General features: G+C 42.2%; 3 protein-coding genes across 3 annotated transcripts in view; 1 reads left to right on the forward strand and 2 right to left on the reverse strand.

The window, feature by feature from the left end:
• lamb4 (laminin, beta 4) overlaps window positions 1–11,554 on the reverse strand; it is a 435,052-nt gene that overhangs the window by 301,599 nt on the left and 121,899 nt on the right. The window lies entirely within an intron of this gene.
• On the forward strand, window positions 5,877–7,259 carry kiss2 (kisspeptin 2). Its single transcript, XM_037695754.1, has 2 exons — window positions 5,877–6,018; window positions 6,980–7,259. Exons 1-2 carry the CDS (start codon window positions 5,903–5,905, stop codon window positions 7,257–7,259), a joined length of 396 nt encoding a protein of 131 aa, XP_037551682.1. The 5' UTR covers window positions 5,877–5,902.
• LOC119428110 (L-lactate dehydrogenase B chain) overlaps window positions 9,529–11,554 on the reverse strand; it is a 19,282-nt gene continuing 17,256 nt past the window's right edge. Inside the window, exons 7-8 of the mRNA XM_037695753.1 lie at window positions 10,216–10,339; window positions 9,529–10,115 (exon numbers count right to left, since the gene is read on the reverse strand). Of these exons, the coding sequence (XP_037551681.1) occupies window positions 9,948–10,115; window positions 10,216–10,339 (292 nt within the window). The 3' untranslated portion in view covers window positions 9,529–9,947. The remainder of the gene's footprint in view (window positions 10,116–10,215; window positions 10,340–11,554) is intronic.

Here is an 11,554-nt window from a genome sequence, read left to right on the forward strand (position 1 = left end):
TCCGCCGGGACCCCCTCGGAACAGGAGAAGTGAGGAGCGTCCGCCGGAACCCCCTTGGAACAGGAGAAGTGAGGAGCGTCCGCCGGGACCCCCTCGGAACAGGAGAAGTGAGGAGCGTCCGCCGGGACCCCCTCGGAACAGGAGAAGTGAGGTCCACCTCGGGGGCTGCGTGCAGCAACAGGAACCAGAAGAGAGGCAGCAGCGGCTGATGTGGTGACCTCAGAGGCTACAGCAGCGGCGGAGGCAGGAACCAGTAGAGGAGCAACAGCAGCTGACGTGGTGACCTCAGGAGTAGCAGCAGTAGCGGCTGGCACAGGAGTCACTGGAGGTGTAGAAGTAGCTGCTGTAGTGAACCTAAGCTGAAGTAATAAGCCTAAGGTCGAAACACTTGACCTTAAGAACCTTGTGGGACAGAAACTGTTATTTCATTGATTTGCATCCAGAAATACAGTTTGACCCATCCTGAGACTTTCTTTCTTGAATTAATCAAGTAGAAAAGACAATTCTCTATGATCATTACTATTTTACAAATGTTTGATAATCAAATTGTGTTAGTTCACTCAATGTTTACAGGTTGAAGAGAACTACTCATTTTTATTTACATAAACAGTAAGTAATGATTTTTATTCCTCATTCAAAGAAGAAATCAGGGTAATATGCATTTCTTGATTTTTCTGTCTTCAATGAACAAATTTGTAAGTATGTTAAGGTTCAAGTTTCGGTCAACTAAAAGTTTACTGAAAAGAAATGTCATGTTTAACTGTTACAGCAGATAATAAGAGTAGAGACTCCACGAAGTCTGAAGTTCTCCAATAATCTTTCTGTCTGTCACTAAAACAATCCTTGACTTTTCATAACACCTTACATCACAAACCACACCTCTTTTCTGGTCCATCGACCAATCAAAAAGCTCTCAAATGACCCGGAAGTCGACCCATTTAAATGTGGCAACTTCCCAGTCTAGCTGCTGCGCTCAAGATTGAGATTGAGTTCAACATGGGAGTTTTCAGAGCTTGAAAGTTTTCCTGGAGAAGAGTTCCAGACTTTAACTCTCTGAAGAGAGTTAAAGAGTTCAGAGTTCTTGGATGCTAACGCAGGCGTCCAGAATGCTTCTATTGGAATACAGAATGCAGTGACGATTTTGGGAATTATAATTTCTGTTTGGATAACCTCGCACGACTCTCGAAGTATTTTAGCTGCTCTCAACGGAGACGCTGAAAGAGTCAAAGGAAGGATTCTATACCGACGCTGACCTATCGTCAACCAGGTAAAAGTTCTACTTCGACCAAGCGTACCGTGAACAGCTGATAACTGAAGGAGCGTGCACGTTTCTGGTCAAACAGATTAATTCCCTCACACATCTCTCTGTAAGATAAATCTCCATTTTCCATCTTAAACTCTCCTTTCTCCTAAAATCATTACAGATATTTTAGAAATATCTGAAGCAAAGTTCTCAATCACCGCCGTGTGATTGATGTCTGCTGTTCTGCTGAGAAGTGAGGACAATCTCCGTATTGTTCCAACTTTCTGTGAAACTAGCCATGTTATTGTTTTCATATTCTGCCAAATTAATGTAAATGTGTGATGTTAAACTTTGATTCTGCAAATAAATGACCGCATTCATTTTGATGGGTCAAAGGTAAATAACGTCTCTCGTTACATTTCTGTTAAACTCAATGCACGCATTTACACAGTCAGAAAAATGAAGAACCCGTCTTAAACAGTATGAATATATCCTGCATATGTCATACTACACTGCCGACAGAGGAACAACTGAAGACGTGGGACCCACCGGGGCCGTGGACTCATCAGAGACTGCAGGAGATTTAAAAACTACGGAGACTGCGGTAGGCCTGGAAGCGACCACAGGGCTGCAGCAGTGAAGTCCACTGGTGGCAGAGCAGGAAACCTTGAGGGCGTGGAAGCCGTCATGGAGTGTGCCAGGTAGGAGCGAGGCGATCTCCTGTCCCACTCTCTTTTCTCTCGATGCGCAGTTCTTTCTGTGTTACTTGAAAAACACTCAAAAAAGTGGAGCTGCTTGCTGGGTCTCTTTGATGAGGGGAGCATTCTGTCACGATCGGGGGGTGGTTGAGACCCAAATGCAAGCAGGACTCCAACAAGGTCACAAAAAGGCGTTTTAATCACAAAAAGGCAACAATAACAAATAATGCTGTCGGGGCAGCGATACTACTTACATTCGTAGGAGAAACATGAAATACCAAGGCACTAGGAGACGACCGTGAAGATGCAGCTTAAGCACCTAATGCTCCCCTGCCTGAGATGCAGAAGAGCATAGTATATAAGGGGGAGTCTCTAATTAAAACCAATACATAGCACCTGAGAGTCATTAACTATCTGCACAGAGCAGGGCAGGTGCCGATCCCTACAAATATGGCATTTAGCATGATTAAAACATACGCTGCAGCTATCTCTTCTTGTCACAAAAGTTTTTGGGGACAGAACAGCTTTTAATCATATGCTGATGAAACGTTTTTTAAAAAGTGTACAGAGACGCAGGCCTGTTTTCACGCCCACTTGCTCCACAGTGGGATTTAACGCTGGTCCTGCGAACCCTGATCAAAGCTCCATTCGAGCCACTAGATCAGGTTCCGATTAAATTTTTGTCTCTTAAAACAGCCCTGCTATTGGCTTTAACATCCGCTAAGAGGGTGAATGATTTATCTGCCCTCTCTGGTGTTCCGTCATGTCTCAGAACTCAGGCTGATGGCTGCTCAGCTGATCTGAGGCCTAATCCAGCGTTTATGCCTAAAACATCACAAGCTCTTTTAAATCAAGAGCGATATTGTTGGAGGGATTTTTTCCCTCCCCAAAATCAGAAGAAGAAGCATCTTTCCATCTTCTCTGCCCTGTACGTGCGTTGACATGTTACGTAACACGCACGGCAGCATTGTGTCAGACTCAACATTTGTTTGTGCATTATAGAGACGCATCTGCAGGTCGCCCGTTACCCATCCAGCGCCTGTCACACTGACTGTGTGAGGCCATTTTTGAAGCCTACGGAGCATCAGATTTAGATCCTCCTGACAACCTCAGGGCGCACTTGACCATCTTCGACTGCTTTGCATAATGGTATGACAATGCAGGATATTTGCACTGCGGCCACGTGGTCAACACCCTGCTCATTTATTCGCTTTTATTTACGTGAAGTGTCGGCTTGTTCCATGACGCATTCTGTCCTTAGTGCCTTAACAGAATGAATATTGTTGTTTCATGGAATCTCGTTTAAACTCACATCTGACTGCATGCATTTACAGTATGAGATGTTGTTATCAGTCACAGGGTGTGACTGCTTTTCTTGTTCTATTGTCATTAATCAGTTCATGAATATTGTTACCAATCAGTTCATTTGCTTAATAATCAGTTAATTTATTATTAATCTGTTCATGTTGAAGAGCCGTGGATCTGCTCTGTTCATAGCCTTTTTCAGCCTCTCCTCTTTTCTGTTGAAAACCTTTCTGGGGCGTTCATGCACTCGGAGCGCGTAAACTACGCAGTGCGCCTCTGTGCATGGTGAGCGTAATTATGCAATGCGTATTTACGCACATGGAGAGCTGAGTGACAAGATGTTATTTTTGGGCAAGCGGGCACTTCTTATGGTGTTTGAATGGACCCAGTGAGGCAGAGACTACATCTTCTTCGCCCTTAACCCACCAGTGACAGCTCTTAAAGGGCAAAGCCTATACAAAATAGAATGTTGGTTACGTACTGTAACCCCAGATTCTATGAGTATAGGTGTAGCCCTTTAAGCGTCGGGCCTCACTGGCTCCTAAATGGCTGAAGAAAAAGCTATTTGGGAGCCGATTACACGCTCTTAACGTAATTTATACGGACCGGGTGGGGCCCACACAACAGGTGGGCGTGGACTAAATTTTTTCAATGCAATGCTTCGCATGACGGTATAAACCCACCAGCGACAGCTCTTAAAGGGCTATGCCTATACTCATAGAATCTGGGGTTACAGTACATAACCAACGTTTCAGCAGACACAGACATGCATCATGGATCGGAAATCTCTGCAGGCTGGATCGGAAAAATCCTATAAATAAATTATGCTGGTATCGGACACCGATACTGATACCGGATCGGATCGAATTGGCCCCATCCCTATTTTAAACATGGGGTATTTTTCATTCAAGACACTTAAATAACAAAATTTTTATTTCAACTTCCAAAAATTGCAGTTTTGAGAAAATGAACAGTATCAAAATCTACTTAAAAACTTTACCTATTCACTTAATGAACATAATAAATGTATCGCCACTCCTTCAAATTATTACAGAAAACTCCTTACATAAAACTATACCATACCATACCAATTTATTTATATAGCACTTTAAACAGTGACAAAGCACACCAAAGTGCTGTACAGGGACAAACAGAACAAGCACACAGCAACAGATTACATAACAGGACACCAAAAAGTAGAAACCAACAAAAACAATAATGGATAACAACAACAACCGCAACATGACCAACACAGTGTGATGCACACAGACTCAGCACAGATCACACAGTGCTGAAAGCCAAGGAATAAAAGTGTGTTTTTAAGCGAGATTTAAAAACTGTGAGGGAGGGAGCCTGTCTAACGAGCAGAGGTAACTCATTCCAAAGTCTTGGGCCTGCTACAGAGAAGGCCCTGTCACCTCTGCGCTTGAGACGAGTTCCTGGGACTGTTAGGAGCAACTGGTCTGCTGAAAACTGAACAGAATATTAACAATATCATAATAACAACCGTAGTTATACAAAATAACAGGGCTTAAATTGTAAACTGATCGATGCCGGAACGCAAATAGCGGGCAGACCGGTGGGGTGTGTGGGGATGCTCCCCTAGAAAAGTTTGAATAAAGTAGATGTGATTTCCTGCCTTTATTTTTATTTTTTATTTTTTTTGCTGTATTTATACCTGCTTGTAATTTTTTTTTTTATTATTATTTTTATTTTTATTTTTTTGCGGACCCCAAAACACCAGCTCACGGACCCCTGGGGGTCTGGGGACCCCAGTTTGAGAACCACTGACCTAATCGACGCAACCTTATCAACAAAATGCCTGACAAAATGATTACAAGCATCTACAGAAGCCTCGGTGCTGACAGACTGAGGCACATTTAAAATGGAGTTCATGATGTTAGAAAGAACACTGGGATTGTGACTATTTGAGGCAATAATAAATAACGGACGTGGAAAAATATTTTTTTGTTTTTCTAATTTAATAGTGGTCTCATAGGCTTTCCAACGTGTTTGTAACATAATAAAAGAGACCTGTAGTTTGTCCTTCTTCCATTTGCACTCAAGGTTCACTGACCTCACTTTTAAATCTCACCCACATCCTCCAGAACTGCTTTATAAAAATTCCTTTAATCTTGGATTGTGTATTTTTATGATTTCCTACAACTTATACTTGAAGAGAGTTTCACAGCAGGTGCAATCTGCTTCTGAAGCCGTTTGGCCTGTGATGAATAAAATCAACAACTTAAAGCTTGCTCTCTGGAAACAACATGCCGTTCCATCCCAAGTTGAATTAAAGAACATTTCCAACATTTGTGCTGTTTCTTTATCCGTTACGGATGTAAAACTCCAACGTGGGCAGAATGAGTCCTTCCGGTGTTTCAGTGCTTTAAGCACACTATTCTCAAAATTGATGAACAATTTTCTGAACTCGGGGTTTTGCAGTGGAGGTGTGGTGATAAGCAGCACGCCGACTTGTCATCATTTCCAAGTAGAGCTGATGAATGATGCATGTCAGCACCTGCAGGACTCGCAGAAAGGTGTGCTGTGATTGGCTGGGAGCAGCAAGAACAAAAGGTCACCTGGTGGAAAGACAAAACTGGGCTGAATGAAGGGAAGACATCAGTGTCGCTCTGAGAGGATCTGCCGTTGAAACATGCGACTGGTGGCTCTGGTTGTGGTCTGGGCGCTGGTTGTTGGTGAGGATGGAGGTAGTGTTGGAGGGGCTACGTTTGGACTCGGTTCTGCTCTGAAAACCCGAAGAACAGGTAGGCTCAGTTTAGTTTGATTCCATCAATCTCGCAACAAAAATACAAATGTGGCAAACTTGACAGAAATTAAATCCAGTTTTATGAACGGTGATCGAAAATACAAAGAATTTAAAATTATTTGTCCTCTCAGCTGAAGTGCGTCATTATTTCACAATTTCTTTGAAATTCTCTTTAAATTTGGATGTTTTCATAACTATTATAATTTCATAATAATGCTTTCATAACACTTTAGTCCTGCTTTACGTTAAACCAGCACTGTCTGTTTTAATTCAGCTGTAGTCTTTTTTTTCTAGATGAGGAAAAAATGAAAACAGAAGAATGGTTTCAGGAAAATACATTTCATGTAACATGCTGGATGTAATCTGGGTTGGATGCTGAAGTGACCATTTTTAAAATTAAAGTATAGATTTTAAAAAGGAATTTGATTTAAAACAAGGGAATTTTGTGGTGAATTGGTGAACTGGGTTGCCAGTGAAATGCAAAGACAGAGCGATTATGTTTTTGCCCTAGTCTATCTGTTAGCAAAATATTTCACAAACAACCTGACAAATTTTTTATGAAACTTGTAAAAAGTAATAACTGTATGCACATCTACAACTGATAAACTTGTGAAGTCAACCCAATAAAAGACGGATGCTAAAACAGACAAATTAAAAATACATATTAATTGCTATAACTCGGTCAATTTTGTAGATATTGAGCTAAAATTTGTTAGGGTAGTAGCTGAGAATCATCCCCAACATATATAGTCTGGAGTGATGCCTCAGTGTTTTTTAAGATTTGATCAAACAGCCAGACTCTTATCATTTATCCACTTAAGCTGATTTAGTTGGAAACTTTATGCATCTCTTCAGGGAACCTTTAACTACTAATAAAGAAGAACTGGTTCCAGAAGGTATTTTAAGTAAAGCCTTTTGATTTGGTCTGTAACTCAAGTTGTCCTTCTGTGCTGATGCGTCTCCTGGTTTCTCCTCAGAGGTGGTCCTCCCACTCCTCAGGAGGAGACCTGGCAGAGACCTCCAGGCCGAGGAGTCCAACCTGTGCTTCTCCCTGAGGGAGAATGAGGACCAGCGGCAGCTCCTGTGCAACGACCGCCGCAGTCAGTTTAACTACAACCCGTTCGGCCTCCGCTTCGGGAAGCGCCACAACGGCCCTCCTCACAGAAGAGCCAGCAGAGAAGGGAGGAGCAGGAGGTTCTCCCCTCTCTCCCTCCTTTCACGGGAGTTGGAAGTGCCCACATAAAGCAGAGAGAAAACTTATGATTCGTGGTGTAAAAAGGCTTTGACTTCAGATACAAATGTTTTCTCCTAATAAAACTTTTGGACTCGTCGGTTTATGTGAAATTATTTTCAAATGTTTTTGAAGAAATGAGAAGCAACATCCAACCTGAAGAGCAAAACTCATTACACATTTAGCCTAGCTGCTTAAACATTCAGTACGAGAAACTTATATTCAACAGATAAATGGTAAATGGACTGTACTTATATAGCGCCTTTCTATCTTATTTCAAGATACTCAAAGCTCTTTACAACAATCTGTGTCTCATTTACCCATTCATACAGCACTCTACTAGATCTCTACAAAGCTAATTGAACAAATCATTCTAAACAGACTAATCAGTGGTTTATCACATTCATACACTGATGGGACTCACATCAGAGGCAACGAGGGATTCAGTGTCTTGCCCAGGAACACTTCGACATGTGACTGCTGGTGGATTCGAACCCCCAACTCTCGCAATGGAGGACAACTGCTCTAACCACTCAGCCACAGCCGCCCCAAATGTTTTATAATCGTGACCTCTCAGAATGTCTTGTTACAGTGCACGTTTTGTCTTTCGCACAAGTTTTTATTTCAGTTTGAACAACACCCGATGTCAGACGGTGCATGTTAAACTCGTGTTGGGCATGAACATCACATTTATGTCAGGATTTAAACGATCTCTTTGAAACTTGTGGCATGGTGGTGCAATTGGTAGAAATGTCGCCTCAGCGAGAATGTCGCTGAATCGAATCCTGGCTGTGGGGCCTTTCTGGGTGGAGTTTGCATGTTCTCTCCGTGCTGCATGGGTTTTCTCCAGTTTCCTCCCACAGACCAAAAACATGCAAGTTAGACTGATTGGTAACTAAATTGTCCCTAGGTGAGAGAGAGAGAATGGTTGTTTGTCTCCATGTGTCCCTGTAATGGACTGGAGACCTGTCCAGGGTGTCCCCCGCCTCTCACACAGTGACTGCTGGATATGGACACCAGTGACCTCCATAATCCGAAAAGGAAGAAGTGGTTAAAGCTAATGAATGAATTAATATACAACTTCAATATAAAATAAGAACAGTTTGAATGTATTATGGATTTTCTCTAATTGCCGTTGATATTTGCTCAAATATCTAATAGCAAGTTTCACCTGGACCTCAGGGTTTGTATGGAGTGCAGCATGGAGCAGAGTTAAGAACTTCAACCTTTCTCTCGAGGCAGCTGCAACGCACTGCTCCATCTAATCTGGGCAACAAGTTGAATTAAAGAACATCTGTGCTGTTTCTTCACCCATCACTGAAGTAAAACTACAACCTGGGCTGAACGATGCACTCTGTTTGTTTCTATGCTTTAGTCCAGGGCTGTTCAATTGGTGGCCCCCGGGCCAAATCAGGCCGTCAGGTGAGCTCAGTTCGGCCCATCAATGGGTTCATATTTAAATAAAATTAATTTTAAACCATAAAACAAACTTTATGACAACTGCTGGATGTCTGGCCCTTGAGCAGTTTAGCTGAACTGCCCTGCTGCAGTCATTAAATATTAAAATATGACCACGATATTTGACCACGTCGTGTTTCTGTGAGCTTTCACAGATCTTTTCTTTTACACGTTCAGGCCCACACCTCCACTGAAACATAGATCTGTGGTGTCAGTGGGATTTTTCTGGGTGAATGGTGATAAACAAATGAAAACACGTCTCCAGTTATGAATTAAAAATACTCCCCCGGTGTGAAGCATAACGTCCATTTACGGAGTAAAGTCCAACTGCTTTGTTTTTAATATTCATCACGTCCTGGATGACCGAACACCAACATGTTGAACCATGTTTGACTCATATTGATCATTTTTATTGACATTAGGTTTATACAACTACATATAGACATTATTATGGATCGCAATGTTTTTACACCAACACTGGCACATGATTATTGTAAATTACCATAATAGTGAACCAGAGGGCGAACTTCTCCCGACAGCATTTTTCTGAGGCCGAGACTTTTTCCAACTTTAGGTCAGTCATGATCACAAACAGGAAATCAGTGGTCCTTGGCCATGCCAAACTCGACACAAGACCATTTTTTTTACATTCAGCACCATTTCTCAAAAAGATTTATGTTGAAGGTTATGTATCTAGTATCAGAGAATGTGTGGATTAGAAGAAAATATGCCTCACAGTCCTGATGGGGGTGTTGTTAAGAATTTATTCTAACATGCAAGAAACAAACCTGAAATGTACAAAAAAAAAAAAAAAACACGGAGCTCTTTCTGATGATTTATTAAAGCCACACGTTGATGTTACCAGCAAAGCTGATTGTCACGTTTCACTGAGTTGACAGTAAAGTTACAGACAGACGAAGGTCAGGTACAATCTAATGCAAATTTTAGGGTTCTTTCAAACCAGACAGCTCCCTCGAACAGATAAAAACTGGAGCAGAAAGGAAGGAGCTCATCAGGAACAGAAACTAAGCACAGATCAACTTCCACCTGCTAACACAAACAAGTTCTAAAGAAGGTGGGGGGTTAAACAGGTCTTATTAGAGGAAATATATCAGTGACTTTTAGACTGAATGGAGCAGCTGACTGGCAGGGTCAGATTTAAAATACACTCATATGATCCTTCAAAAAGACCCGTACAGTCAGAGAAGAGCAGAAAAAGAGCGGGGCGACAGGACTCTCTCATCACAGGTCCTTCAGGTCCTTCTGAATCCCCCACAGTGTGTCAGCACTCTTCTTCAACTGGCCCACCTCGTCGGCAGTCAGGGTCATGTTGACAACAGAGCAGACGCCACTGCTGTTCAGAACACACGGCAGAGACAGAAAGACCTCCTCACCGATACCGTACATGTTCTGGAAACACAAAAAGACTAAACTCAAACTGTGCCCAGTACCAGAGAATCATGAGGTGACCCGCACTGGGCCGTTTTCTATCCGTGGATGGTTGTCAGACCTTGACCATGGTGGAGACAGGGTGGACCCTGCTCAGGTTCTTCAGGATGCTCTCAGTCAGGTTGGCCACACTCATCCCGATGGCCCAGTTGGTATAACCCTTCAGCCTGATTACTTCATAAGCACTGAAACACAAAATGGTATTGGGTCAAAATATAAGTTCAGTACATATAAATACACTGCTCCCTGGATAAATACAGTAGATTTAACAAAGATCCCTGAAAGAAACTTATGGAGATCTGAGATAAAAGATACATGCAAAGCATTGAAAGGGCTACATGTGAAAGAAAAACAATCCTGTGCCCCAGTTTCAGTTCAATTCTTTGCCCCTTGAGTCCCTAAACTGAGTTGACTCAGCTCTGTAGAGGAGTGCTGCTCAGCTGTTGTTCAGTCATCACAGAATAGGGCTGGGCCATATCATGTCGTTCACGATAACACTGGTAAAAAAAGCTTGCCCGGGAAAATAAATGATACCATGATATGCTAATTTCATGACGTAAATACATCAGTGTTTCCTCTACCATTATACAAAAGGGAGCCCTGCCCCGTTAACAGAACCAAGCACGCCGAACTACGAACCGCGCACCCACCCTCCCACCTGTCGGTACTGACGTAATGCTAATTAACTGTGCGCAATACTAGCTAGCTAAAAAGCTTGGCTGTGTCTCTCCACCCAGCTGTAAGCTGCCGGTACAAACAGGTGCAGCTCAGCTGTCTCTTAGTTCCACAGTGCATGGAGCAAGAACAGAGTCAGGTGATCAGAGACAGAGCATCAGAGAAATGAATCATTCCTGCAGGAACAGAGGAAGCTGAAACACCAACAAGCTTCAGGGTCAGATGATCACCTTGTTACAAGTTCTGGAAGTTGTAGCTCATTTAAAGGCAACATATATTTTGTTGTATGTTACATTTATGCTCAACAGATCTCAAGCTTTAATTTTATTTAGTTATTTTGGGAAACTTCACCTGCACTTTAGTTTCTGTGGTGGATTTATTGATCTATATTTTGTGCAGACTTTTTCAATTTAAATAACAGAAGGATCTTTTTTTTATTTTTAAACTTGGAGACTGAATACTTTATTAAATAAAGTAATCTCAGTAAAATTAACCCTTGTTGTTTCTTTAATTTTTATATAATACTGCAAAGCAACATGTTAAGTTAATTTTGTCAAATGAATCACCCAGAGTCCAAGAGTTTTCAGTCGGGTCATCTGGACAGTTTCTTTTTTGTTGTTGTTGTGCTCTTATCACAAACAAAACTAGTCTGTTCCACCCTGGAGCAAGCTGTTGGGGGGGTGCTGATTCTTCCCCCAGCAGCTTGCTCCAGGGTGGAACAGACT

Source organism: Nematolebias whitei, chromosome 22 (assembly GCF_014905685.2).
Source record: "Nematolebias whitei isolate Nwh7 chromosome 22, NemWhi1, whole genome shotgun sequence".
Lineage (NCBI taxonomy): Eukaryota > Metazoa > Chordata > Actinopteri > Cyprinodontiformes > Rivulidae > Nematolebias > Nematolebias whitei.